This window comes from Myotis daubentonii, chromosome 5, assembly GCF_963259705.1.
Source record: "Myotis daubentonii chromosome 5, mMyoDau2.1, whole genome shotgun sequence".
Taxonomy (NCBI): domain Eukaryota; kingdom Metazoa; phylum Chordata; class Mammalia; order Chiroptera; family Vespertilionidae; genus Myotis; species Myotis daubentonii.
In genome coordinates this window covers 88,093,690-88,108,425 of record NC_081844.1, presented here as the reverse complement: position 1 = coordinate 88,108,425, position 14,736 = coordinate 88,093,690, and the positions used below count along the sequence as shown (strand labels likewise).

At 47.3% G+C, this 14,736-nt stretch overlaps 1 protein-coding gene across 2 annotated transcripts in view; it reads left to right on the top strand.

Moving 5' to 3' along the window:
- DPYSL3 (dihydropyrimidinase like 3) overlaps positions 1-14,736 on the top strand; it is a 104,914-nt gene that overhangs the window by 76,845 nt on the left and 13,333 nt on the right. For both annotated transcript variants that reach the window (XM_059698791.1, XM_059698792.1), the window contains exons 4-8: positions 2,268-2,432; positions 4,885-4,946; positions 5,798-5,878; positions 10,176-10,244; positions 14,089-14,209. In XM_059698791.1, coding sequence (XP_059554774.1) covers positions 2,268-2,432; positions 4,885-4,946; positions 5,798-5,878; positions 10,176-10,244; positions 14,089-14,209 — 498 coding nt within the window. The remainder of the gene's footprint in view (positions 1-2,267; positions 2,433-4,884; positions 4,947-5,797; positions 5,879-10,175; positions 10,245-14,088; positions 14,210-14,736) is intronic.

Here is a 14,736-nt window from a genome sequence, read left to right as displayed (position 1 = left end):
TCCCTTAAGACAGTTGGTAGACTTTCTGCCTGATGGGTCCTGAAAGAAGCAGGTTGGAGTGAGGACATTGGCAGCTCACCACAGCTGCATGAAAGAGATGCATGAGGTTCATGACAATGAGCTCAGCCATCCCTCCTGTCTTCCTTAGCATTAGGGGCGGGCGTGCAGCTGATGGAGAATCAGAAGTGACCACCTCTGGGCCCGTCACTGGGAAAAGCGGACTGAAAAAGTTGTGGATAGTGGGGCAAAAAGTTATTTCAGAACTTCCCCTTTGGGTCTCAGGCAGGAGGGGCAGAGAGCATAGCAGAGAGTTTGGTGTTATCTGGTCTGAGCTATTTGTTGACCAGTTCATATTTTTAAGATTGGGCAAGCTATGTCTGTGGTTTCCTTTTTTCTTTCTTTCTTTCTTTTCTGGTAACTATTACAATTCCAAGGAAACCTAGGGAGTTGCATGCCATTGGATTACTGAACAGAAAGTGGTCCAGGGCAGTCCTTCTTGTCCCAAGCGAATCCCAGTGACCTGGGTCCCCTCCCAGGCCCCATTCCAAACTTGGTCATCAAGGGTGCTGTTTATTTTAACACCTTATACATCCACCCACGAGCACAGAACAGCCTAAGCCGTAGAATCATTCATTTTCGACAGGAGCCCTAGCAGGCTTCAGCTTCAGCTTCAGCTTCGGCTTCGGCTAGCTGGGTGTGGAAGCCCAGGACAATTGCATCGAGGCCATAAAAGGTGCACTTCCAGCCAAAGTGGGGAAGCCAGCTGACTTCTCAGCAGCCGCCTGCCCACGGAGGCCCTGGTGTGTGTCCAGACATCAGTAATGTAGCTGCACGCATTTGCTTTCCGATAAGTGCACTTAGGCTGCTTGCGATAGAGGGCTGAGGAAATGAGGGATCTTGGCTTGGCTTTCTGCCATCTGGGCAAGGAGTTGAGGGTGTCAGCATTCTGCAGATGTGTGTTTTGCTCAGTCTTCTGCATGAGGGAAGGAGCAGGAGGAAAGTCAGAGTTCCAGGTGGCAAGGGAGAAAAGTATACAAAGAACCACACAAGTGTACGTGTCCTTCGTAGACAAAGAGCCCAGATATGAAAAAGAAAATCCATAAATCCCACATCACTATTTCAGTTTGGCTATATGTATTTTTTTCCTATTTAACAAAAATAGGATCATAATAGACACACTGTGTTTTCGCCTCCCATTTTCACAAAATGAAATGGCATGGATGTCTTTCCCTTCATTTATTTTTATTCTACCACAACATGTAGAACGGATGCCAAACCCTCTGTTTTATGAAGGTATCACAATTTATGTATTTACCCAGACTTCCCTATTGTTAGATATTTCGATTGTTTCCAGTTTTTCACTTACGTAAATATGTAATAATTTAGACTGACAGACATCTTTAGAACCCAGATTGTGCATGCAGCATTGTTTATTCCCGTGGGAATAATTCTTAGGCACAGAAATAACCCTGAGTTAAGGTATGAAAAAATTGCCAAGGTTTTTGACATCTCTTTTATAATTGTTTAAAGGCAAGTTGTGCCGATTCTCACTTTTCCTCTACTGCCCAGGCGAACTCTGAGGGTGTCACTTTTGCCTTATCCTCACCAACTGTGAATGTTATTATTTTAAAAAATATCGTTTAGGTTGCAGGTACTGCATGAGTAGATTTGGGCCTCAGGGAAACTGGATTCTTGATGAAGAATTTGCATAGAAATAAGATCTATGGGCCTAGGGTCAGGCTCCTTCAGCAGACAGTGGCTCTCCTCTGACAGTAAGCGTGAGGGTGTCACTCTTCTGGGCCCTGATATAACTCTAAAACCCTTCCTCCACCTTCGGAGGGAGTTGGACTTTTATCTGTTCTAATGACTCCCTACAGTACTGCTAATAATGGCACATAGTATGCACACATCAATAGCTTACGTTAGTTGAGCACTTACTATGTGCCAGGCATCAGGCAGAGCACTTTGGTCATTTTCCCTCTTCATCTTATAACAAACTTAGAAGAAAGGCACGATGACATCCTGTCTCCCACCCCACTTGGGACCCATTTCAAGGATGAGAAAAATGAGGTATAGAGAAGCTAATAATTTGTACAAGGTCCCATAGTTACATGACAATTAAGTCATCAGCAACACTTTCCAAGGTTAATTCCGTGCTCAGGAAATGGAAATCCTGCAGCCATGGCTCAGCAAGCAGGAGCAGGCCTGTGCAAAGGGGAACAGAGGCTGTGTCAGTGAGTCACCCTTCTGGGGTCTCTGTCCTTCAGTCGACCACGTGGTGCCCGAACCCGAGTCCAGCCTGACGGAGGCCTATGAGAAGTGGCGGGAGTGGGCTGATGGGAAGAGCTGCTGTGACTATGCCTTGCACGTGGACATCACCCACTGGAACGACAGTGTGAAGCAGGAGGTGCAGAGCCTCATCAAAGACAAAGGTGAGCCCGAGCGCGCCTTCCTCCCTTCCCCCTCGCCCCTCCTCCACACAACATCCACTCATTTGAGTCCCTTCTCCTAGCTTGGAGCCTGGAACCTCAAGCATGCGTGCTGGAAGAACGGGGCACCACTGCGTTCCAGGCGCTTATTTAGTCCATCATTCTCACTCCTTGCAGGGCCTCCACGAGATGGGAATTATTATCCTCACTTGGCAGATGGAGAACCTGAGGCTAGAATGAGTAGCAAGCAGTAGACCTCCCCACAGTCTAGGCCAGCCGTGGGCAAACTACGGCCTGCGGGCCGGATCCGGCCCGTTTGAAATGAATAAAACTAAAAAAAAAAAAAAAAGACCGTACCCTTTTATGTAATGATGTTTACTTTGAATTTATATTAGTTCACACAAACACTCCATCCATGCTTTTGTTCCGGCCCTCCGGTCCAGTTTAAGAACCCATTGTAGCCCTCGAGTCAAAAAGTTTGCCCACCCCGGTCTAGGCTGTTCACCTCCATGCAATGCTGCCCATTTGACAGGGGAAGAAACTGAGGCCAGGAGAGGTTAACTTCATATACAAGGTCACACACCTACTGGATATGAGATGAGGAGTTTTTAAGCTTCATTATTTTTATTCCAAAGGTCAAACTCATTTCTATTATATATCAACAGGATCCTCAGATAAGCTAAGATATTTCTGGGAGCAAAGATGTGTTTGTACTCAGGCTAGGAGCTTAGGGCATAAAACATGTCCTCGTGTGTATGGGGGTGGTAGTGAGGTAGGGGGTGAGGGGGGTCCTCTCAGTGAGTACATGGTTTAGGTTCCCATGGTCTTCTTAGACTCCTCTATTCTCCACTTCTTCCTACATTTTGATGGCCATATATTTCACACACATGCACCACCCCCCATTCAGACACGCGATGTGCTCGGCATCTAAGGCTGCCTGGGGGACGTAGGGAAGTATAAGGAATGGCCTCTGCTGAGCCACCGAGGCAGAAGGGAGCAGGCCAGTGAAGAGCATCAGAATAGATGCCATGAGCTGGAGGGCTGGCCAGACTCACAGTCTTGATGCAAAGGCCAGGAGCGCGATGGAAGAGAGTGTGTTCTGGGATGGAGGGGCGAGGATGACCTGTCAGAAGACGAGCTTTCCTTTCCATTCCCCTCCTCACCCCGCAAGCTCTGCTCCTGTCCTTCCTGGTTCAGAATGTGAGATGAACCCTCTCCCTTTTTCCTTGTGTCTCCTTTCACACTGGACTTCAGAACGGCTTTAACACCCATTTCCTTCCAAAGGGCCCGGTCATTCCACGGATGACACAGAGGCTGTGGGCAGGGTGGTGTTGGGAAAAGCTGCCCTCAGTTGAACCACTCTGGGTAGAGAAGGTCTCAAATTGCAGCCACTTTTGGCCTGGAACCCTGTGGGCTGAGGCGGCCCTGATGGTTGGAGATCAAAATTATCCTCCTTTTTGCAAAACAACTCTCTGTTCCTCAGTCCCACCTATTTCTGTACATTACTATATTAGTAGTTTATTTGAGGTGAAAAACTAAATGGATCATTTCTCAATATCCTTACGACTTAGATATTTAAGCTCAAGGTGACACATGACTTTTGCTTGTAGCTCTGTTGGTTCTCCAAGGACACGGTCCTCTCAGATTCAACCCTGCAGTGGTCACATTCAGGGCAGGCACTCCTTAAGATCTGTTCATGGAGACCAAGTATGTGTCAGGGTTCGTGAGTGCTAAGAGCTCGGCATGTATCTCATTAATGTTTCCCACACTTATAAAGCAGGGTATTGTTATTTTTCCATTTTACAGATGAGGAAACTGGGGCTCAAGAAGTTAGATATTCCAAGTGCACTGAACTAGTATGTGGTGCAACCTCCAGAGTGTGAATACAACCAGTGTGCTACAGTGATTCTCAATTATATATATATATATATATATATATATATATATATATATATATATATATATATATACTAGAGGCCCGATGCATGAAATTCGTGCAAGGGGCTTGGCTTTCACAGCCCCGGCTGCCTCGGCCGGCCCTCACAGTCCTTCCCAGCCTCGGCCGGCCCTCGCAGCCTTGGCTTCATTCCGAAGGTCATCCAGATGGTCGTGCTGCTGTTCAATCTAATTAGCATATTAGCTCTTTATTACATAGGATACTGCCTCAAGCAAAAACAAAGCTTATTGACCCGTGAGCTGGGAAGTGCTGGTTGTAGGCAAGAAAGAGGTGCAGAAGAAGAGACAGTTCTCTATGACATTATGTAGGAATCGTTGCTTTTCCAGGGCGAGGAGGGAATAGAAAAATGTTCTTGGAGAATGGGAAGCGTCACTTTGCATTGGACCGGAGCCTGTAATGTACTCGGGCCCCATGGGCCATAGAAGTGGGAATAAAGGATGGAGAGTGGTTGTGATAATGCTGTCTTCTTCCTGTTCCCCTCCCTTCCCTCCCTTGCAGGGGTTAACTCCTTCATGGTTTACATGGCCTACAAGGATTTGTACCAGGTGTCCAACACAGAGGTAATGATCCATGGCTGTGTGGCTTGGGGTATCTGGATGGGTTTCCTATTGTTGCTGATGACCTTGACTCCTTCAACACGAGTCAGTGTGGGCGCTGTGGGAGACTGCTGGGCCAGAGTGCTTCTCACAGTCCACGCTCCCTTTTAAATCAGGTAACGGGCAGGGTGCTGCTGGCAAGGCATTCAGGGAGCTAGAAGTTCCACTGGCAGCAGCTTTCTCAAGAGGACTAGAGGAAGGGCCTGCCTCAGTCTCCATCTACCAAGCAAACGCAAGCTCCTTGTGAGCTCGGAACAGGCGAGGTGCTCAGCCTTGCAGCATAAGGAGGGCCGTCTGCTGTTTGGGGGAATTGTCCCAGCTTGCCTCTGACTCTCCTTAAGAAATTTGTGAGATGTGTTTTAGACAAATCTAAAGTTTTAATTCCCACCTTCCCTGATTAGAAGGCGAAGGGAGGTCTGTTTTGACAGGTTGAGAGATAGGGGTTTCAGCTCTCTAGTTAGCTTCTGGCCGGGCTGTGGTGGTCTTTGGGAGCACGGGTTGAGAAGGATTCTGAAGCTCAACGGGAAATAATCCCCTAAAAATGTGTGCTGAGGGAGAGTAGAGTGGCCGGTAGCATTGTTAGGTGTTCACCCTGTCTGCTTAGGCAACACAACAGGGTTCTGTATATAGACAGTTTTCTGGAATTTCTTCGGACTCGCGCCCCTCTTGGCCCGGGCGTGTTTTAGTCTGTATTTCTGCTCTAGGCACTTACTTCCTCTGGTTTATCCCCTCTGGCTCTCATAATCGGGCCTGTGTGAGGTTGCTGAAAGCACCGGTGGCCTGTGAAGGTGACGGAGACTCATTTTCCGTTTCAGCTCTACGAGATCTTCACCTGCCTGGGAGAGCTGGGAGCCATTGCTCAGGTCCACGCTGAGAATGGGGACATCATTGCCCAGGTAACGGCGTGCAGCTCCCTGGAGGGCGCTTTCGGCATGAGCTTTGCTCTGCATCCCCTCTGTTTCCTCTTTGCTTCCCCGTTGCTTGAGCTCTCACTGTGTGGAAGGCACCATCATCAGTGCTCCATTAAAATCCTGCCCTAAAGGACCTCATGTCCGGAAGGAGGTAAAAAGGAAATGTGGACAAGTGAGGGAGCAGGTGTCAGCTGTTGGAAAACAAAGAGAGATCTGGCCGCTCTGGAGAATCCAGAAAGGCTTCCTGTAAGAGGAGGTTTCAAATCGGGTCATTTACTGGGAGAGTATTGCTGCTTCTCTTTTGAAAATGAGTCCAAGCTACGTGGCATTCTGTGTCCTAAAGAAAAACCCTAAGGCAGCACTTCTCAGAAGCCAGAAATCCGATCCAGGGCTGCGGTACTCCTGGCCATAGATAATAAGGAATTTAAGTCTTGTGGGGCCTACACGTCCCATTGGTTTCCTAGAAATCATGCTGAAAAACCTGCGGAGTGATGAAAGTGAGGGTCCCAAGGCCCAAATGGATCATTGGTGAGGAAGCAGAAAGCACTTCTCTCCCCAGCTCCAGGGCTGCTTAATGGGCTAGATGCACAGATGTGCCTTAGCCACGGCTTTGTTTATCCCAAGATTGGCCTCTGCTAGATGGAGGCTGCCAGGAAAGCGTGTGAGCTCTCTTAGTCCATGCGATACGGTTAATAGCAAGAAGCCATTATTCATTCTTTCAGAGAGTATTTCCTGAGCGCTCTGTGCCAGGCATCAGGCTACACAGAGGTGAGCCAAAACAGATGTCCTCCACGGCTCGGAAGCGCTTGGGCTCTGCCTTCATTTCAGAAGTTGTCCAGGACTTGGTGCATGTGATGGGCAGGGGTGTGGGAGCAATGCTGCGGCCCAGTCTAGCTTAGATCTGTCGGCTCCCAATAGCCGGTACCACTTGGTGAGCACTTCCTACCGTGTGCCAGGCTCCTGTAAGTGGTCTCCTAAGTTCTCATTGAATCTTCACCCAACCCTTTAAAGTTGACTGCCATCCTCCCCATTTTGTGGATGAGAACATTGAGGCCCAGAAGGATTACGTCACTGGCCCAAAGATCACCACAAATAACTGGGAGAACAGAATCTCAGTCCCTTAGGGGATGAGCCTCAGTGGGCATCTCACCCAGAGATGGTACATCGGGCCCCTTGCCCCACCGGTCCAGCTGTAGGGCTCCAGCTGTTGGAGTGTTGTCTCCCTAGCGGAGGAGGTGAGCTAAGTGTGCACTTTTCTCTTTCTTAGGACCAAGAGGTTAATTAGTCAGGCCCCTGACAGCTTTCTCCTACGTCCTCCACACACTCAGAGCTAATGAAATCATTCTCCAAGGAAGGTCCAAATGCCTTGCTCCCAGGGGAGGTATCTGGTGGTATTAGAGCCATCACTCCTCCCCCTTCTCCAAGTTTTCAGTGCAGCAGCCAGAGGTCCCAGCCCTCCCTCCAGATACCCTAGAAAACCAACTCCTGGCTTCTTCATTCAGGAGCCTGAGCAGGCAAAGTCACTCCGACCCAAAGCCCCTTTTCCCACTTCCTCTGTGGCTCCTTGGCACGGAAGTGTCTCTGCTCCGCCCCCCTCCCTCCCGCCCCCTACCTTGGGAAGATCTGTTCTGAGTTAGGAAGAGAATAAGGGCATTCTTCCATTTGGATGAGTTTCTTGTGCGTGTTTATGAAATTCAGCTTGAGCTGAAAGATTTGATCACATTATCTAAATGAAGCAGCTGCTGTCCTCAGTCTCTGGCTGCACTTCATGCCAAAGTGACTAAGGAAGAAGAAATCATTCCCTACGGGTCCCAACCAGGGGTATTTTCCAAAGGACAGCCTGAGAGCACAGCGTCCTTAGCCACTCATCCACCAAATATTTATTGGGCACCTATTATGGTAAAGCACTGGAGAGGGAAGACGGAAAAGACAGGGTCTCTTTCCTCCTGGAGCAAACCAACTGCCCTGACCCACACTGTGTGCTGACCCCAGTGATCAGCGCCTCAAAGTGCCCCTGCTCCCCACCCACACCAGGCGGCACCAGTGTCTTTTCACATGCCATTCTTTTTTTTATTAATTGATTTTTTTAAAGAAAGAGAGAAGAAGAAACATTGATTTATTGTTTCACTTATTTATGGATTGATTTGTATGTACTTGTATGTTGATTCTTGTATGTGCTCTGACCAGAGATCAAACCTGCAACCTTGGTGTATTGGGACGATGCTCTAACCACTGAGATACCCATCCAGGGCCTTTTACATGCCATTCTTTATATATATATATATATATATATAAAATATTATATATTATATGTTATATATTATATATTATATATATCAGAGAGGAAGGGAAAGGGAGAGATAGAAACATCAATGATGAGAAAGAAGGCAGAATCATCGATGGGCAACTTCCTGCATACCCCCTACTAGGGTTCCCTGGCATGTGCCCTGACCAGGAATGGAATTGTGCCTCCTGGTTCCTGGGTTGATGCTCCATTACTGAGCCATACTGGCCAGGCTTACATGCCATTCTTAATCTTTCAGCTGTAGGGGCAACCTGGCTTTTGGCACAGGACTTTCCAACATGAGCAGCACTTTAGAGTCACCTCTGGAGCTTGGAGACTGATTTCTAGGTTTCTCCCAGGTCTCTAAACTCAGATTCAGGAGGTCAGGAGTAGTGTTCAGACAAGCGTGTTTGAAAGAGTTCCCCTGGTGACCTTCACCTGGGTGTTGTCCCAGAACTTTTATTAAAGAAGATAACAGTGAGAGTGTCCTAACAGATAGAAGATGCTTTCATTGGAGACCTTAACCCTTGTGTGAGTTCACAAGGCAATTAAGTGGAAACTCACCAGAATTTGGAAGAAGTTTTGTTCAATCCAAGTTTTGATCAAGTCAATAGTAAGAATGAAAGGGAGGTACATTGCTGGAACAATCAGCCTCTGACCTTTTTTCAAATACCGTAAAGCTGGGCACAGTGGCCATTTTACTTGTCATGGTTGCTTGTAGTAGCACCTTCCTTTCTACTCTTCTTTTAAAAATTATTATTAGAAACAGACAAACATCAACAACAAAATAGTTCTTTTCCAGGTAGAAGGAATTCCTTCTTCCTAACACCTCATGGTTTCAGTTCACTCTCTCCACATCTCTCACGTCACCAGTGCACAGGCTCATAGGAATTGGCCTTCATACTTGGAGAGTGAATGCCAGCAAAACTGCAGAGATGGTGGCTTAGGATTTGTGCCAGTGTCAGTTAGCCATGCGTGTGCTCACTGTCCAGCCACCTGCTTCTTCCAGAGAGCTGGCCAGAAGTCCGAGGAATTTAGCCATTAGCCACCACGGGTAGGCAGTTCTGCCTCATCCAAGACCTAATTAATTAGAGTTTGACCAATAGATAAACTCAGGTAATGGTGGTTAGAGGTAGTAGTTTGGTTAAATTCTAATCCATTCATTTAAGTCATAAAAGTAAAGCATTAAAGAGCCTGATGGGCTTACTAAAATGCAGGTTCCTAGAATTTAACCTCAGGTATCCAGATCTGGTAGACCTGAATAGGGCCAGACTTCTGCATCTCCACAAACAATCCAGTTGTTTCCGATGTAGGTGGTGGGTTGACTAGACTCTGGGTAATGGCAGGACCACACTGTAAGTCTTACCAAGTCAGGGACCTCATTACCTTCATTCAAGTAAGTACCTAACCTAGAGCCTAGCATAAAGCAGATACTCAATATTTTTGTTGAATGAATAGGCTTTAAATGCATGAATAAATTAAAAAACGAGTTAAGGGAGTGTGCTTACGGAGGTTTGCATCTGAAAGAAATGAAGTATAAGTGATTGTGTGAGTTTTGAAGCACCATGTAGAAAAAAATGGTACTTTTTAACAGACTATCTTTCTTTTAATAAAAGCAGGCTACTCAAATGTTTTTTTCTCCTTTTAATTCAGACTCTATCCTATTTTGCAATTCCTCTAGAGAGTTGATGAATTTGTTCAACATACATATTTTATTCTTTCCCCCCTTGAACACGTCTTCAGCATAACTTCTCCAAATCTCAGTTGAGCCCATCTAAAAACTGCCCTCTATGTCTTAGGAAATAGAGTTAGGAATTAGTTTATAGCATCTTATGAGCTTTAAAGTTTTAGTGTGAGTATTGATGCATTACAAGCAATTGCAGTCGTACCATTTTTTTGGTTGGTCTGAATGATTTCAGGCTTTGAAATAAATCTTGACTAAGCGATGCCATAAGTTTTAAAACATAAAAACCCTCCTCTATTTTTTTCTCATTCCAGGAGCAAGCCCGGATGTTGGAAATGGGGATAACTGGCCCAGAAGGCCATGTGCTGAGCAGACCAGAGGAGGTAAGTTGCAGGGGGGTAGGGGAGGACGGAGGGAGGAAGAGAGAGAAGCAATAGCAGGAGGGGCTTTCTTCTTTTGCCAGCATCTTCCCAGAGATGCCCGTCATCACAGTGCCAATCCCAGCAGCCTCCTGGATGGCCTGCCAGTCATTTTACATTGGCAGTGCTAGTGCTCAGCCTGCCTCCCCTAGGCACAGGCACACACAGTGTCTGAGCAAACACGGTGAGAGGCAGGGAGGCTCTATCAGCACCAGACAGAAGACTGGAACATTGCTTCCAAAGACCACTTCGACTGAGCCAACTCAAGGGCCCCTGAGAAAATGAGAAAGGAATGCTTGCTTCTGACCCCTAATCTCTAAAGATAACACCAGTTGGAGGTATTCCGCAGTTACTCAGTAGGAGTGGAAAATTTCTAAATCCTTTCTTAATCAATGTGAATTCCAGAGACATTTCTACTTATTCCCGTGTCCCACATTACAGTGTGAGTCCTGCAAAATATTGGCCTTATGGATAGGAGGCAGAGTAGGTTTTAACAGGCGATACGTCTGTCGATTTGTGTAAGGGGTGGATTGTGTTTAGGTGTGGAAGTTTCCCGCATGTAAAATGAATGCTGATTAGCGACTGTGCTTAGCAGCTGAAGAGCGGATGAAAGGTAAGTGGGGGCTGGTTCCATGCCTCTGGGATGTCAGCAAACCCAGCTGCCGGCATAGGGCACAGCTGGAAATTGGCTGCCCACATGGCTGAGAGCATATTGGCTTTGGGGGACTACCCTGGGTCTGGCACCTGGAGCAAATTCAAGGTCCTCCATGTCAGCGAAATGAACCATGTTCCCGATCTGTCATTCAAGCCCCGCACTCTAAATAGGTAGAAGAAGGAGTCAGAACCAGAAATGATTGCATGCCCGTTGCCCATCTCCTCCAGAATCTTTTAAAAAATTAAATCCTAACATACATAGAGAAGAGTGTTCCTGTCATAACAGTGCAAGGAATGTTCGCAAACTGAATACACTTATGTAAGTAGCACCCCTTTGGAGAAACAGAACATCATTAGCACCCCAGAAACTCCTTTGTCTAATGATACTTTTGTTACCAGTTGAAATAATTTATAATTTTGTCTGTTGGGAGTGTAAATTGGTGCAGCCACTGTGGACAACAGTAAAGGTCCCTCAAAACAGAACTATCAAATATTCCTCTTCTGGATATTTATCTGAAGAAAATGAAAACACTAATTCAAAAAGATATCTGCACCCCCATGTTTTTTTGAGTATTATTTACAATAGCCAAGATATGGAAAGAACCTCAGTGCTCATCGATGGATGAATGGATGAATAAAATGTGATACACACACACACACACACACACAGGAATATTTAGCTATAAAAAGAATGGAATTCTGCCATTTGTAATAACATGGATGGGCCTCGAGGGAATTATGCTACATGAAATTAGTTAGATAAAAAAGGATAAATACCATAGGATCTCACTTAGTGTGTAATCTAAGAAACAAAACAACAATCACTCCCCCAATACCCACCCCCCAAAAAACCAATAAGTTCATAGATACAAAGAACAGATTGGCAGTTGCCAGAGGCAAGGGGTAGGGAAATTGAATGAAGATGGTTAAAAGATACAGCCTTCCAGATATAAAATACATAAATCATGGGGATGTACTGTACAGCATAGTGTGTAGTTAATAATACTGTATTGCATATTTGAAAATTGCTAAGAAAGTACATCTTGACAGTTCTCATCACAAAAAAATGTAACTGTGTGTGACGGATGTTAACAAGACTTATAGTGATCATTTCGCAATAGGTACAAATATGGAATTGTCATGTGGTACACCTGCAACTAACATAGTATTCTATGTCCATTAGACCTCAATTTAAAAAACCGTGATGAGGTTACAGTCACAGCATCCCTGTGAAAGACTGTGTCCTCAGTGCCAGGCCCCCTGGGGAACGGTTGCTTTTGCCCAGGACTGTGCTGACTGCATTGTCACAGTTGTCCTTGCTGCTGCTCTGGGTGGTCGGGGTGATTGTGCACAAGGAAGCTGAAGAGCAGAGCCCTCAAGGCCCATCGTGTCTGAAGGGCCTGGAAGTTTGCACAGTGCAGGTGGGCCAGGGCGATCGGCGCTGTTTGTGCCACTTTTCTTAAATGCTGGTCACTGTGGAGATGTGCTGGCGAGATAGATCCTTCAGCAGCAGCCAGGGGATTTCTGAGCAAAGTCTATTTTTGTCCCTTGGTTTGTTTGTTCAACCCCCCCACACCCCGTTCCTCCCTGTTCCCGTCTCCTTTTTAGTAGAAAGCCTCTCAGAGGCAGATCTCGACAACCCTGGAAGTCCTTCTGGGTGAAGCTGGAGAGTGATGTAACCTTCCAAAGATAGTCATGTTGTCAAGGTGCTGAAAAACCTGCAGTGCTGGGAGGGAGTGAGATCAAAGGGGCCCGGGCAGAGGTCACAGAGGTCACAGGGCGGCTGGAGAGGTCAGCAGAGGTGTGAAGAGGGAGGACTGGGCATGGGAGGAGCCAGCCCCTCTTAGGTTCAGAGCATACCCAGGTACCAGCTGAGTGAGCTGCTCAGAGAGCGGAGCCCCAGGCTCAGAGATGCTGCTCTGGGAGCTTCAGGAAGGTGGCCGAGTTTCCCTGGGGTTGGTGGCCTGCAGGGTCTCATCCACGTGGAACCAAGTGCAGCTTGGGGGACGCCAGCTGGACCCGCTGAGTTCTTAAGAGTCTGCTGAGCCACGCTCACCACAGGCAGAAACTGGTTTGCAGCGGGCATCTGCAAGCTATTTTTGGTCTGTGTGAAAGGGTTGGGCCGCATAGGCTAACCAGAATGCCATAGCCATCCCAAATGTTGCCGATTGAATGGAAAAACGCCAGTGCCTCTGCTATGGGCTGAATTGGACTAACTTGGGTGGTACCTTTGGGTATAACACAGGCTCTCGCACACCAGTCGGAAGCTGCCATCAGCATGAACACCAACAGCCACCCTTCAAGGAACACTGGCCTCGTCCCAGGAGTGGGCCTTGCCTGGGTGAACTCCTTTAGTGCTTGAAACAGCCCTATGTGTCAGGTCCTATTATCCCCACTTTATGGACCAGGAAACTGAGGCTTTAGGAGGTTGTTTGAGGTACCTGAGGTCACCCCACTTCTAAGTGACAAAACCAGAACTCAGATCCAGGCCGTTTGAGGAAGCCCGCGCCCTCAGACCCTGCTTTGTTAGCAAAATAAGGGGAACGCACTCTTTCTTACTTAATAAATGCAACTGGGCTGGTTAGCATCTTTGCAAACATGCATTCCACATTGGGGTGGGATGGAGGAGATTGATAATAAAAGAAGCCTTTGTGTGGAGAAGCCTGGGAGTTATCAGTACAGGGCGTGCCTGCTGGAATTAACCCTTCACTGACCACCGGCTGATGCAGGCGAGGATTGGAAGACACATGGCGCCTCATCGCCTGGACTGATTATTTCATTCCATTGGTGTTGGGATTGTGTTTTGCTGGAGAATCTGTCCTGGGAAGATTGGGGAGCAAAGGCTTCCATCACACGTAGCCTTTGTGATCATCACAGGGAGGGGAGAGAATAGGCTAAGGAAAAACCAGCTGTTTGCTCTGTGCCAGGCCCCGCGCTGTCCTCTCCTGATCTCCACGCCACAGGTGAGGGGCGGAGGCCCTGGGAAGCTCCGTGAAGCACACAGCCAGGAAGAGTCTATGAGATTTAGACCCAGGGCGTGCAGCGCTAGGCTTTTCGCCTCTGCCGTGTTCTCAGTGTGTGGAGGTGGGAGTGGTGGCTTTGAGAGGCTCCCATTCCTGTTGACTTCAGGGGCCTTTTCTTTTTTTTCCCCCAGCTGGAAGCTGAGGCTGTGTTCCGTGCCATCACTATCGCCAGCCAAACCAACTGCCCTCTCTATGTCACGAAGGTCATGAGCAAGAGTGCGGCCGACCTCATCTCCCAAGCCAGGAAAAAAGGTGACTCGTGCTCCCAAAGCTCTCGGGGCTCTGACACTCCACGTCTCCTTTCCTCCCTGGGTATCCTGTGCAAATGGTACCCGTTTTGCTCATGGCCTCGCTCTCTGGGAAGCCCTCATCCCTGGCAGCGCATTTATCTTTTCTACATTCCCGTGGATAACAGGATCCCAGGATTAATCCCAACGGGCAGAGGAGTAAACTGAGGCTCAGGAAGGGTTAGTGGTTTTCCCCAGATGACACAGCTTGAATCAGTTCTTTGGAGACTTGCTTCATTTTCCTCCCTTTTATCTTTTATTGTCAGTTCACATTACCTGAGCTTTATAAATGGACATATTAAGATTATATTGGGTGCGGAAGTCAGAGACCCGACTCAAACTGACTTACAGAAACAAAAGTAAATTGTTGGTTGAAGGTGTTTCAGGCGTGGCCACAGCAAGGGGCTTAAACAATGGGATTAGGGTTCTGTCACTCTCCTGTCTTGGGTCTGCTGGCCTTTCGGTGGCCTTATTTTCAGTATGAATAGTGAC